This window comes from Diplotaxodon limnothrissa, linkage group LG14, assembly GCF_057381915.1.
Source record: "Diplotaxodon limnothrissa isolate DT_005_m linkage group LG14, D_limnothrissa_male_GT1.1, whole genome shotgun sequence".
Lineage (NCBI taxonomy): Eukaryota > Metazoa > Chordata > Actinopteri > Cichliformes > Cichlidae > Diplotaxodon > Diplotaxodon limnothrissa.
In genome coordinates, this window is record NC_140609.1 from 23,888,270 (window position 1) to 23,902,922 (window position 14,653).

The 14,653-nt window shown below is 41.2% G+C and overlaps 2 protein-coding genes across 3 annotated transcripts in view; both read left to right on the forward strand.

Annotated features, from left to right (window-relative positions):
* Positions 1–52: 52 nt before the first annotated feature.
* On the forward strand, positions 53–6,391 carry shox2 (shox homeobox 2). 2 transcript variants are annotated; one of them, XM_085371165.1, is made up of 5 exons: positions 53–335; positions 2,006–2,214; positions 4,771–4,828; positions 5,163–5,251; positions 6,098–6,391. In XM_085371165.1, the coding sequence occupies exons 1-5, from the start codon at positions 80–82 to the stop codon at positions 6,389–6,391; spliced, it is 906 nt and encodes a 301-aa protein (XP_085227291.1). In that variant the 5' UTR covers positions 53–79. The 2 variants fall into 2 exon arrangements, with proteins under 2 accessions (XP_085227291.1, XP_085227290.1); XM_085371164.1 differs by having other exon boundaries at positions 80–335; positions 6,134–6,391.
* A 6,812-nt stretch (positions 6,392–13,203) lies between these two features.
* The window catches only part of LOC146618857 (protein FAM98A-like), a 91,340-nt gene continuing 89,890 nt past the window's right edge, over positions 13,204–14,653 (forward strand). The window contains exon 1 of the mRNA XM_085370123.1: positions 13,204–13,242. Coding sequence (XP_085226249.1) covers positions 13,204–13,242 — 39 coding nt within the window. The remainder of the gene's footprint in view (positions 13,243–14,653) is intronic.

Genomic DNA, 14,653 nt, shown 5'->3' on the forward strand with positions numbered 1-14,653 from the left:
CGTGGAGCAAAGGGAGAGTGTGTGAGTGAGTGAGTGAGTGTGGTGTGTGTGATTTTTTTAAAGAGGAGAGGAAGGAGTGATGGAAGAGCTCACCGCTTTCGTGTCTAAGTCTTTCGATCAGAAAGTGAAGGAGAAGAAGGAAGTGATAACCTACAGGGAGGTGTTGGAGACCGGGTCGACGCGAGCAGGGAGCAGGGAGTCTTTATCTGCGGAGCCGGGGAGCCGAGAGGAGCCGGCCGCCGTTAACCGGAACGTTGCGCTCTCGCCGGGCAGGGAAACTGACATGCTCGGCCCGGAAAGAATCAGGGACGCCGGGAGCCCCAAACTCATTGACGGTAGGACTTCACGGTGTTCTATACACAGTCTTTACGAGCAGGAATGTGTAGAGGACTTAGAGGAGAGAAAGACAGAGAGAGAGAGGGAGTGATCGAGCCCTGAGAAGACAAGCGAGCGTGCAGCCACATGTTTATTTGCGAAAAAGAGTTGAGCTCATGACTGTCATCCACACGGATATATTGCAGATTTTTAGCAGCCCGGTGGAGCGATTCTCGATTTAGTGACAGTCAGTTAGCGAGGTAAGAAGAGAAATTATTAACTGATGCTTTCTGGAAGTGCAGGCTATCGATTGGTTTTGGTAACTGTAGCTGTTTGCCTTATTTAAAAAAGAAAGAAAGAAAATAGCTACTCCTGAGACTGTAATGCTAATTAAAATATAGCTTATTATCTCTTTATAATGCATTTAAAAAGTTTCAATTTAAAAAATACAGAACACCAGGAAAAGGCCCACGTGTGACAAACAGTAAGGCCCGCATGTGGAAAACTACCCATATTTCTATAATATTAGTGCACTTGCGATATCGTGCTTTTTATGTATATATGTATATGTACCTATATGTATATACAGATCATACAAATAATTATGTGGATTGTCTTCAGTAACGCTGCAGGTTAACCTCCTTGAGAGTGATCAGATTTATTTAAGAAGCATTGATTGTCAATGACCTCGGGCATCTGTACTTGCTATATTGTGAGGCCTATGGGAACGTTTGAACTCAAAGAAGGCGTAAAAACACACCTGGCGTTCAAATCGGTGGACTCGAGCGATTCAGTACAAGTCCTGTCATTTCTGCTGTCACTAACGTGTGATCCCGCACACCAATATAACACAGGCTTACACCAGAAGGGATAATTATTTATCACCGCTATCCTCAATAATTTAGCGTTTTTATGTATATATTTATGATTGCATAACCAAAACATTAGCAGGTAAACAAACCGGTGATGTAAAAAATCGTACTTCCAACACTAAAGGCTGAACCAAATAGAAATATTTACATTTGATTACGATTTTCAGAGAAAATTTTGCTTGACGTTTTAATGAAAGTGGAGCAGATGCTCGTGTGTCCCGTGCAAGCCTTCCCCACAGTGTTTTCTGAAACCTGGACAAAATGTGACAACATACTGGACAAGATATCTTAGAGCTGGGTGCTTGCGAAAAAAAGACATCTGTTCGTCATGGGCAGCGTGGTTAAAAGCGGAACTGCGACAAGCGTGTATCAGACATCCAACAGTGGGCACAGCGTTGCATATTTATAAGCAGTTAATAATTAAAGAGCTTTATGTAGCTCTACAAAACATCCGAGGTCTGATAGCTCTGTGATATTTGAGGGCACGTCTTTCTTTCTCTCTTTCTTTGGCGGTTGTAAGCTTTTATTTAATTGCTTTATTTAAATTCCTAGCTGATTTTTGTGTGTGTTAGGTGCCCTTTAATCTCCGCTTGCATACCCAGGTGGGTGGCTTGTGTTTTTACCTGTTTATAATCTGAATTATGCGTTAGCCTAAACATGACAGTGAAGCATTTTTGCACATTAAAAAAAAAGAAAAAAAAGAAAAAAATAACACTTTTAAGCACCTTAGAAATATGCAGTCCAGTAATGAGCAGGCTGGAGGTCACAGTACAGCCACATGATGTTGACGTCTCCCTCCTTTCTCGTCCGCACAACAGGCACCACGGATGTAAAAGAGAGAAAAGAGGACTCGAAGCCCATTGAAGACGAGACACAAACTAAAATCAAACAGAGGAGAAGTCGGACTAACTTCACATTAGAGCAGCTCAATGAGCTGGAGCGGCTCTTCGACGAAACCCACTACCCGGACGCCTTCATGCGGGAGGAGCTTAGCCAGCGACTGGGACTGTCGGAGGCCCGAGTACAGGTAGGGACAGTCAGTTAAACGAGACTATATAATAATAATAATAATAATAATAATAATAATAATAATAATAATAATAATAATAATAATAATAATAATAACAACAACAATAATAATAATAATAATAATAATAATAATAATAATAATAATAGAGGAAAAAATAAGATAACATCTGTGATAGAAAAAGTGACCATATTTTGAGTCTAAGCATGAAATTGAGATCTAAATCATAATTAAAAATTCATTATAATGACAATTATAATTACCACTATCGGCATTATGGAAGTGTAAGATGATGTTTGCTGTAATAATAATAATAATAATAATAATAATAATAATAATAATAATAAACGGGGGAAAAACTTCCACGGGTCTTTCCTTTTACAGGAAGGATTTTACACTCTTCCCTGATTTTTGTTTTGCTTGATATCCCGCATGTAAACGGTGTGAGGGTGATAATATTTTGTTTGATTGAGGGTTGTTGTTTTCTTTTAATGCAATACGATAAGTGTGGCTCGACTGACTTGTATTAATGCTGCATTTATTGATGTAATGCTGTGTTTGTGAGACGGTTGAGTGGATCCCCAGAAGTGTTATGGAAGTTGTAATAAGTTAAATGAGATCTTAAGATCTTAAGAAAGGAAGGCAGAGTTCACCAGCAGCATGCAACTTCCTCTCCCAATTATTCTCTGTGATTAGGGTTTTTTCCCCCCCTCAACACGTTTGGATTATTTACCGTGTTCATTATCTCAATTAGGCGCTGCTCGTGTCACGAGACCACGTTTTGAATCTTTATTGTCCAAACGGGCGGAAACAAATAAAGCCTCTAAATATTTGTCTTCGGTTTCTGGGTGTATATGTTACCATGGCCCTGTTTGTCAGCGCTGCTGTAGTTTTTCACGGGGACAGGCCATCTGCGCAGAAACCCAGTAAGGGCTTCGCCGAGTCTGTGGGGTCGGTGGGTGATTGGTGGGGGCTCAGACAGGTCTTGTGCAATCCGCGGGAGGGGCGGGGGGCATATAGAAGAAGAAGAAGAAGAAGGTGTACTTTATTGAACACAGTTGTTGTTTTTGTTTGTTATTTTTTTTGTTGTCATCTGTTTTTCTCAAAAACCTTACAGCATCTTATTTCACACTCGTATGGCCCGATTTCGTGGAGGACACAGTATTTGTCTCCACAACGAACATGGCGGTCTTCTGGATTGGGGTGGGGGGCATAACAAAACGGGTACCTCCATTAAAAAAAAAATAAAAAAAAAATCCCCCATCTCAAACTCAACCCACCACACCCCCCGAAAGAAAAGTTAAAGCCAGCTTTTTGCAGGGCTCTATACCGGTCTCAACTGGAATCTCACCAATAAGGCGTATTGTGTCCCGAACAAGGGGCACAGCTCGGGGGATTTGCATAAATTATGTATTATTTTCTACCCAAATCAAGAACAGCTCACCCTCACTCTCTATCTGTCTCGTTCTCTCTCTCTTTTATCTCTGCTGGGGCATTATACATTTTTACCAGTTGCATGCACAGACCACACATTTATTTTGATGTTTTTTTATTTTTTAAATTGCGCCTCAATCAATATTCTGCAGTGCATTTTCCTGCTTTTATCGTGCTAATAAATTATACCTGAAGCGTGCACAAAAGAACTTCCGATTGACATCTAACTGTGATCAATAAATGAAGCCAGCTGACAGCCAAATCAATATGATATTTCAATCAAGCTTTCGCCGTGCGTGTATATAGGCCTGCTGACGTGAAAGGGGGACTGCACGCCGACGCGTTGCATCGAGGGCTAATTCAGCCGGTGCTTTGTCTGAGAGATTCAAAGCAGATTATCATAGTAATAAATCGTTTAATCTGTGTTCCAAGGCGTTTCTCTGAAATGGACGCTTGTCGATTTCAACAGGAGGAAAAAGAGAAGTGAGCTGTCTTTGAAGCGAGTTTTTTTGTGTGTGTCTGTGTGTGAGTGCGTGTTATGGCGGTGATTAGACAAAACTGCGAGGCATTTAAGCGATTCTCTGACATGGATTTTTCTGCAGATAAGGGTAATTAATTTCAGTGGTCATTTAATGAGAGGGAGGCGGAAAGAGAAAGAGGGAGATGCTCTCGGATCGCTTTGCTCTGATGTCCAAAACCATAATAGCATTGCTGCTATTCGATATCCGAGAGACCATTCAACTCTTCAGGGACACTAATCTATAGAAAGATGAAACCAGCGCTGACAAGGTTATTTATTATAGTCCAATAGTCCTGCATATTTCCAACAAGAGCGTTTCATTTCTGATATGATTTTAAATCTCCCTTTAGTAGATTTACACTTTCCTTTTTTTTTTTTTTGACTCCACTGTTTCCCTTCTCTCTGCTTCCGCTCAAACTGTCTCTCTCTTGTTGTAGACTAAACGTAATAATTAAAATCTGGGGTTAAGCAGTGCCATTAATATTTCACTGCTCCTCGGGGATATTGTTTTTCTTCGGTTGTTGTCACTTTGAGAGGAATTACACATGGCCTCGCAAGCAGCTGCCAATCAGTGGGTCTCTAATTAATTTCTGTCCCCACAGGTTTGGTTCCAGAACAGAAGAGCCAAATGCAGAAAGCAGGAAAACCAATTACATAAAGGTACACTTTTATCCCACACAACACAAACGACTATATGTTTATGTCTATTCCACTTTACTTTTATTCAACTGCAAAGCAACTGCACACTCGAACGCGAGCCAGCCTTTATGTTACTATTTAGTTAGTGGCTTAATTTCCAGTTAATTACGCCATCAGAATCATGGCGTTTTCTTTTTGTTTATATATTTTTTAAGTGAGTGTCTATCTTGGACGTTATTGCAAGTTTACTCCAGACAATCAGCTTTTACTGCTCGTTATTCAGCCCTGCGGTTTTACTCTTTGTGTCGTTGAATATTCTTCTCACATGATTAGGCTATCATCTGTGTTTTCGCAGGAGTCCTGATTGGAGCAGCGAATCAGTTTGAAGCCTGTCGTGTAGCGCCATATGTCAACGTGGGGGCTTTACGGATGCCATTCCAACAGGCAAGTTACTTTGAAGCGTCTAGTCTTAAAAACTGACCAATCCCCCGACTGCTCTCTTGGCACAGCCTCTGCCCAAGTGCTATGCAGAGACTCCAGATCCAATGTAGGGGGTAACTAAACTCTTATTACCACACTGACAAAAACACTGTGCCAACACAGAGGAGTCTGTACAGCCTAATTGGAAAATTCCTTTTATTTTTTACAAATTTATTTTATTTTTTTTAAAACCAGCTATTTGTCTTTTTTCTTCTTCTTAACCATTAAACCACAGCACACAAACATATTAACGGCCCAGCAGGCCAAAACTACTACTAGTAGTACTAAAACATTTTAACATTTAAATAAGTGAAGGGAAATCCCTGATATTTGATTTAGACTACTAATTTGAACACCTGTATATGTGGTAGCTAATAGCACGATACAGAGAATCTGGATAAAGCCGTTAAGTTATTGAGTTTATATCTTCTGTCATGTCAGTGAAGTCTAGTTTTTAGTTTGAGCACCGCTGGTTAACTTTATTTCCCAAAGGCCACATAAGTTTGGCTTTAGATTGCATTTCATGCAGTCGATGTCCAGCAAAATAAAAACACAAATTTGATCTCTGACTCACAAGAGTTGCAGTGTAGCCACTAAAACCCCAGGAGCTAAACGACACGGCCAGTGATTATTGCTCACTGTTTCACTGAGCAGCCATACATTTTCTTTCTTTCTTTCTTCTTCTTTTTTTTTTTTTAAAGCAGCCTAATCGAAACTAAATCTGCAGTCACACCAGTGAAAATGAGCCTACAGACAAAGTTAACGCATGTTCTCCCCCTTCTCTCCCCATCCGTGCGTCCCGTCCTGTAGGATAGTCATTGCAACGTGCCGCCCTTCTCCTTTCAGGTGCAGGCGCAGCTACAGCTGGACAGCGCCGTGGCGCACGCGCAACACCACCTGCACTCTCACCTGGCGGCGCACGCGCCCTACATGATGTTCCCCGCGCCGCCGTTCGGCCTCCCCCTGGCGACGCTCGCGGCAGAGTCAGCCTCCGCCGCCTCCGTCGTGGCCGCCGCCGCCGCCGCCAAGAACACCAGCAAAAACTCAAGCATCGCCGACCTAAGACTGAAGGCCAAAAAGCACACGGCCGCGTTGGGACTGTGACCCCTCCTCCCTCTCCCCCCTTCCACTCTACTCCACTTCCCTCACCTCCCCTTCCCCCAGAGAGACGTTACAGGACACGAGGCGCGGACGCACTACGGAACTTGCGACTGAGAGACACTGAACTTTAACGCTTATAAAGTGTGCGGGGAAAAAAATAATCCAAGGACAAAGTGAGAGAAAAAAATTATCCGTGGACGTTATTTATGTTTTTAAAACGAAGGACAACGAACATGACTATTAAATATAGGCTATTTATGAGAAAAATAAAAGGGGACTGTGACGTTATAGCCTACCCAGACGTGGTTTTTGACGCCAAAAAACAAAAACAAAACAAACAGACAAACAAACAAATAGAAAAAGATTTTAAAAATACAAAAAAAAAAAAAAAAAAAAAAAAAAAATGGCGGATGGGGTGGATAGCAAGGCTATACCCACCGCCTTCTCTCAGCAGCCACACGGCTGAGGAGGCCGGCGGGACACCTCGAGGAGCAGGAGGAGGAGGATGCAGCTGGGTCGGTTAATACTTTGTCAAACAAGGCGAACCATTCTGCAGTTGTTTTGATCTGTTTTATTATTGTTATGTTATTATTATTATTTCAGTTTGAACCTATATAGAGGCTGGCCTCGTTATATTTCCAAACCAATTTCTCTGTGTAAGGACAGAGCGGGAATTCTTTGACAAACAACAAACAAACAAAAAAGAGAGAGACAATAATCGAAGTGTTTTTCCCTCCTCTGTTTCCTGTCCAATTTGGAAATGCCTCGGCAGTGTTGTGCATGAGTATGTCTTCAAGGATGACGTGACGTGAGCCCCATCTCCCTCCCCTCCCTTTCTCTACCCCCCACCTCCTCGACAAAGGGCAACTCTCACTTGAATGTCTGGCCCATCTGACCTTGTTTGGACCTCCTCTGGTAAAGGTGAAACGGGCGACACACCAGAAATGTGAGATTGTAAAACATGTGTAGGCTATGCTGAACTTTCTGTTAGGATAACCCGATCTGCTGCCCATATTCACAAGGCGATCTGTGCCTCCCTCCCAGCCCCCCTCCTCCAGCGCTTTAAAGGAGGGCGTATTGCCATGAATGCCATCTTTTTGGCAGTGAACAAACAGAGAAATTACAGCAACACGAAGACTGTATTCAAACCGGTACGGGCACGTGTAAAATATGTTTATAAACCAGACACATGCATTATTTTATTATTTAGTGGCTTCATGAATGCCTTGTGTGTGGGACGGGGTGGGGTTTGTTCATTTTGTATTTTACTTTATTTCCGTGTATTAAAAAAATCATGTGCTTTCTGTATGTAATTTTGATGTTTTTATAAACAGTGAAAGTGAACTCACCTGAGGCACGGGTTTCTACAAAAGTAAAAACAAGCAAACCAAAAAAAAAAGTTTAAAAAAATCACGAGATTGTTTAACTTTTTTCCCCCCATCACATGTGAAACTTGGATCCACCTAAACAAAAGTGTTTTTCGGTCATATAATAAATTAACAAACGTTTCTTAAACGAGTCGACAATTTTTTTTACAAAACAATTGGCTATTATTATTATTATTATTATTATTATTATTATTATTATTATTATTATTATTATTATTACCAGTAAAACATGAAAAACAACAGCTCTTTATTAATTCATTCCTGTGGCTGTGGTCTTTTGATACGTCACGGTTGTGACAGGCCCGTTTAGCTGGAACATCGGTGTCTGCTGCTGCGTGCATGCCAATCCGATGCATTATTCATAGTTTGGTTATGGAGGGTTTGTGGAAAAGGACTGGTAATTTCCAGTACAAGCTAAAACGGGCAGATAAAGATTTAAAGAAAAGAAGAAGACGACTCAGTGACTCGAGTTTTGCCGCATTTAGGCACTTCAAATGGACACTGTTATATTCCTTTTTTAGGCTACTCATTTAGATTTGAAACGACTCTGTTATTCTTGCAGGAAATTAAGTCCCCCCGGACCCATGAGCCAACCCCAAATGGCCTGATGATTACATAAAACAAAGATGGATTTTTAATGTAATTATACTCGCGCGGTTTGTTTGTGCGTGCAGCTAGCAACAGCCTTAATGCTCCAGATGATAAATATTAGGCTACTTAGTCTCAGTCCTGATGCCTTAAACAAATAGCAGGTGTCGCACTTTGTTACATGCGCAACTTAAAGGTTGCTGTAAGTAACTGCGATGGGAAATAATTGTAATAGAAAAAAAAATGTAACATAGGTTAATGACACAGTGTAACACCATTTCTGAATAGCTTGCTCTCCACTAAATGCTGCTTTCCCCCCATTCTTCTTCTTTATATCATTGGCCAAAGTTGGACATCATGTATGAAAACATGCAGGCGGCTCACAGGCTAACCAAAGCCAAAGTGTTTGGAAAAAATGGGGAGAGATTTATTAACGCCTGCCTCACTTGACTTACAAATTCGCCTGATTCATTTCCTGACATCTTAACCGCCTCTTATTGAACATTTAATAAACACCTGACACGGGAGCCTATAATTATAGGAATCCAGATCGCATTACCCTTCCGATATTTCCACACAAAACACAATGTCTTTAGCTATTAATTAATACTGATCTCACAGAGTCTGCACTACAGTCTGGACTGTTTGTATAGCCCAGCTCTGCGTTCAGGGCAGGATTTAGACGCCAAAACTATTGACTTATTGATTCTGAACCTCGCCAGTAATGGAGGAGACGGAACTGGGAAACTGCTGAATCGAGAGCGCGCATGCATGCTGTCCTGCGAGGGAACAGATACCGGGATGCGGGAGCGCGCCTGACCTGCCACTGTCCCGCTTGGGAACTGTGGCGTTAGTGTGATCGGTTTAGCTGCGGTGACCACAGAGTAAGCTCAAATCCATCACATTGTCTGCTACATATCGAGATATTTTATAACATAAAAAAAAAGAAGTTGGGCACAGATAATGAATTTAGTTTAAAAAGACATTTAAGGAAGACCTTCTACAAATGATATTTAAATAGCATAACCTTCATTACTGAGTACACCACAAGCACATTCCTGTACAACTTAATGAAAACTACAAGTACGATTTTTGCAAAGGGTTAATTACTTGTAAAGTAATTACCCGAATGGTGTCTGTGCTTCAACCACGTGTCGGTTGTTGCACTCTCCACTTCTTTGTGACATCAACCCAAAGTCTTGATTTCCAGCGTGAGCCGTGCGTGTCCCGTTGTGGAGTGGTCGAGCAGCTATCAGGATGTCCTGGAGGTGTAGTGCCTGGAGTGGAGGGCCTCTGCTCAGAGGGGCCCAGGAGACAAAGAGACTGGGACACACAAGTGTTCTGATTAGACATGGAGACTAGCAGTGCTCGCACTCTCCTCTCAACACACTCTTAAGACACACACTCCCACACAGCCAGCCGGGAGCCAGCCGTGCAGGCTTTTTCTCACTGTCTTTCCCTCTTGCTTGCTTCAACCTGCTTCACTCTCCTCAGCTCTTACTCTCTGTCTGTTGCAATGGATTATTTTACACCAAGCTGGATGAGTCAAGAGGTGGTAGGTAATATTAACGTTCATCAAATGAATGAAAGGCGCACGCATGTTCAAATGCATAACATATATCGGGAACCTACACACACACACACACACACACACACACACACACCGACGCGCACATACAGATCATCATAGTCTGGTGAGTCACAACAGCACTCGACACCATGGGATCCTTCATATCAACTGGTGCTGTCTTGCTGCTATATTTACCCCACTACAACCCCTGAGACAAATACACTACTCTCTCATTTCCCACACTTGGCCCTTTATCAAATTAGGGCACGTTAAACAACCACATAGAGCAGGTTTTTTTTTTCCTTTACTGACAGCAAAAGCATTTTTCTTTTTTTCCGCTGTTTTCTTCTTCCATGTGAATGGCTACAGCTAAATGTTTTGTGTATACAGCTGGTAACCATGCTTGTGTGTGAGTGAATTTATGTAAGAAAGTATGAGAGAGAACTCCCTTTCTCTTCTTTTCTCTCTAAGGGCTTGCCTTTGTTACATGTTAGGAGTGCTCAAAGAGCAGGGCACACACAGCACTGCACCAAAGACAACAGCCATCAGGAGCAAAGGCAGATAAAAGACCAACTTCAAAGACATCAAATGGAGCGAAAGTGAAAAAGAAACCTGCTGAAAACTCCCTCCAATAGCACTCAGGCCAGCAATTAGGACGCCGTATCGCTGCCTGTTATCACATGCATGCGCTGTACAGGCCTGGGTGGCTAACCGCAGCACTTGGTGTGGGCTGCAGTCAGCGGAGAATTACTGCATTTATAGAGCTCGACTGTAACACTGTATTTAATTTCACTGTAGGATGAAAAGTGGGTGTTCACACAGATTTGACCCCTGCTATGACCAGGGAGGCTTAACCATGGTGATTACAGACACAGAAAAACAACAGCCTCTATCTCCAGCCTCCTTCTATTCAGCAGCGAAGTAGAACAAAACAAAACAGAGGTCAGAACAAAACAAGAAGTCTAATTGTTTCACTGTTTCCTGTTTAGGTGCCCCAGGGCAATCTACACATTTTTATGTACTGGGCGCATTTTATTTGTTATTAATTCATTTCCAGTTGCAGCTGGTTTGCAGATTAGAGAGATAACATAATGTATAACTCCCTGCCCCGGGAAGAAGACATAACAAGGGTGTATGTGTTGAGACCTGTGGGCATTAGTAACCCTGAGGGGATTTTATTGTTTTCACTGAAAAAAAGAAAAGAAAAAGAAAGTGACATTTGGTGCAGTGTGGATGCAATAGGCATTTTTGTGTATATAGGTGTATGCGTGCATTGTGGCCCAACAGAGAAAGAGTGTGAGAACAAAATGAAACACTAAGGCAGAGGGAGAGAGGGAGAGTAATGAGGGGCACACAGTAAATGTTAAATATTTGGCCCATGCCGTTCTGTATTTACAAGCTGGTAAGATCCAATCATCTGTGTGTGAGTATAATCGAGTACTTGCTTTTCAATCATCAGATGTTTGTACACAGACTCTTAAATTACAAAAAGCCTTTTGGAAACACAGGCCTAACTCATCTCATATTGATTGTATTCACGCTGTCTGAAGTTTACAAAATGTCATTTTAAAATGTCATGAAATGACAAAAAAGCCGACAAATCACCCAATATTTGTATCAGGATGCTCAAGTGTCTTTTTAATGTGGGCAAATCCAGGGAGGTCCACGATCATTCATTCTGGGGTTAAATGCTTTTTCAACATTCTGTCCAGGGAACCATTTATGACCATTTATATATCTTTCAGCTGCATTCAAATGCTCTCTGAACTGGTGACAGACATGTGTGGTCAAGGCAAAGTTTAGATGTGATGGAAAATGGTGCCTGGCTTTCAGTATAAGCATCAATCACCTGTGTACTGTAAATGTTATACTCATAAAGCTGTTAGCTGTTTTCGCACGGCCATAAATCTGTGTAGGACAAAAATCGATACGTCTTGCTGATGTTCGAAAACATACAACCCCGTGATGGATACACTGGTTGCATTCTACTTAAAGTTTTCCATCCTTTTTGCTACAGTTGCATGCAAACGCATCATAACTGGACGAGAAGTGCACTGTTAATCTTTTATGAGAATCTGACCCATGAACTGTAATCGTAACATTAGTCTGCTCTCTAAAATTGATTCTGAATTCATGTGTCAACTGGTAACATCTAAAGAACTTGAACTTTTTGACAGTTTGGACACATGTGTTATGTAACAATGTAGCTACATGTGGCTTAGCTAATATAAAATCTACAGGCACAGTTTTTTTTTAAAAATAAAAATAGACAAACACAAAAATAAGTAAATAATCACAAACATAGCTTATCATGCAAAACCTGTGTAATTAAAAAATGTGCCCGTCACAATCGTGCAGTCAAAACGTTTTGCATGTCATCCCTCATGTACTTCAACTTTTCTCTTGTCAGCTACCCGGCTGTCAAGTAAATGCCCACCCCCACCCACTGCGGTGAACATGGAGGTTAAAGTTAAAGTACTAAGCTGCCAGATTACTGTAGTAGAGGTATATTTTCATATTATTATGTCTCTGTGACTTGAGAAGTAATGCAGACATAATAAAATACGTAAGCCTAAAACAAAAATATATAAATCTTACTTGACTAACTGTACTTACAGTCAGCCAGTGATTTTAGTTAGGAACTTTGAATGTTCAAAATAAAATAAAAACTAGCAGCAGGTTATCATGAGTTCAGCTTTATTATCTCTTCACATTTCCTGCCTGCCTAGTTAAATGCAAATAAATGCCTCCAAAATGTCTAAAAATGCAGCACTTTGGGGCAAATTCACATCTCCAAATAAGCTATTCCTAATTTTTTTTTCCACACTGCTGCATGAGAATGTAGCGAAAGCTATTACACAGGATTCAAGATTATGCATCCGCCTACAGTATGTTAACTTGAATTCATTGTTTAAGCATTACCCCAGAAAATTAAAGTTTACCTGTCCAAGTGCTCTGCTGTATATTAATAAGTCTTTGGGGCAGTGGAATATAGGAGCAGGAGGTCAAGTGCTTTAGAAGTAATAGAATTTTAAAGCAGGGTACTACTTCCAGGGCATCTTATTCAGATGTTTTCATTGATCCTGCCACTTGTGTCCCCTCACTGATACAGCAGTATTGACAGCTTTATTGCTATGGTAATTTACTCTTTCGATGAGTTTCTGTGCATGGGCTGGAAGATAAACACATACCACACACAAATACATAACGCACACATGCACACATGCCATATTATGGGCTAATAAGATGAGCGTGAAAAGTAATGTATAATGGTGGGGGAGCATGTCAAGTTCAACTGGGCGCAGCAGGTCGGAACAACGTGTCTTGTTCCTGCGCAGGCTAATATAAATTGATGTTGCAAGCTGAGAGAAGGGCAGACAAAATGCGAAGAGCTGACGGTGCTGCATTATAGGGCCAAGGAGGCATCAGAGGCGGCAGGACCCCATAGTGGTGCGATGTTCTATTGGATTACAGAGTTGGCTCAACAATCTGCCGACGTCTAATTAAATAGGCCTGCATTACTTTCCTCCACAGTGGGGTGTGTGAGAAGTACACTTGTATCTCATTCTGAAATGGAAAGTAAAAATAGACCTTAAAAGTTAGCCCTCACACACCCTCCCTCCTGTGATATTGCCACAGTGTGTGTGTGTCAGCCTCTCTTTGTCTCTTTGACTTGCTCTCTGACTTTTCTCACAGTCTTTGCTTTCAAACGTTTTATATCATTATTCATGTTATAAACTAAACAAAGAAAATGACTGCTAAAATTTGTTGGTGTAGCTGTTACGTTACACCCAATTTAATGCAGGATTGTGTTTATTCAGTGGATTCGGTGATGACTTTCAAAGCAGACAATGGAAAAAATGGGCAATCGCTTCGCTTCAACAAGAAGAAATCTTTAAAAGTTTAACGACACTGGATGCCAGTCCGTGCAGTGAGCAAAACTTTCCCTCTCCTTTTTGTTTTGAAGTGGGGAAAAAAAAATTCGAGGAAGTGACACATGAATTGAGAATGAATACAGCATGCATCCTAAAATAGCTGACACTTACAGCTGGAGATAACTGGTTGTGTTATAGAAAGGAAGGAAGCGAGCTGACTGAAAACAACTGTATCTCTCAACCGGCGCTGATATTCTTATACGAGATTTAACAGCACGATGTGAATCCTTTTTGAAAAACTCAGTTTCTGAGCCAACTGATTGACAGCGAATTTGGACATCTATGGACTAAACATAGTGGAATGTGAAAGGAGGGGAAACAGAAAAGACTCCGAAAGAATGAGAAGGCAGAGTTATAAGGACAAAAGCAGCGATATGAGTAGAATATCTTGGAGAGGATAGGCAGAAGTGCCAAAGACATGAGTGTGCCAAAGAGGAAGCACTTTGTTGAGCTAAAGCATGCTTGAAAGACTGCCTCTTATCTTAATGATGACAGGGACCCTTTTAAAGGGTCACATGTGACACACTGTCTGCTGGAAGTACACTTGTAGGACCACCGAAGAGAAGCTAAAGGAGTGGTTTGAATCTATGCTAGAAAATCACATGAAATGTAGAATTTTTCTGAAATTCACATATGATAAAATCAAGCAGGATATTTTTCTAAATACCGTTTTTTAAACTAATAGCACTATATAGATATATATTTGAACGTTTTTAATGTTAAACTGTTGATCAGCCAGAACATTGCTTGTTTGTTTTTTAGCTGATTAGCTTAGCTTAGCTTA

Bases quoted from the DNA above. Each gene is read 5' to 3' on its own strand.
- shox2 (XM_085371165.1), top strand. From the start codon at position 80: ATGGAAGAGCTCACCGCTTTCGTGTCTAAGTCTTTCGATCAGAAAGTG. The intron at 2,215-4,770 runs GTAGGGACAGTC...CTGTCCCCACAG, and splicing joins TGTCGGAGGCCCGAGTACAG to GTTTGGTTCCAGAACAGAAG. The intron at 5,252-6,097 runs GCAAGTTACTTT...CCCGTCCTGTAG, and splicing joins TACGGATGCCATTCCAACAG to GATAGTCATTGCAACGTGCC.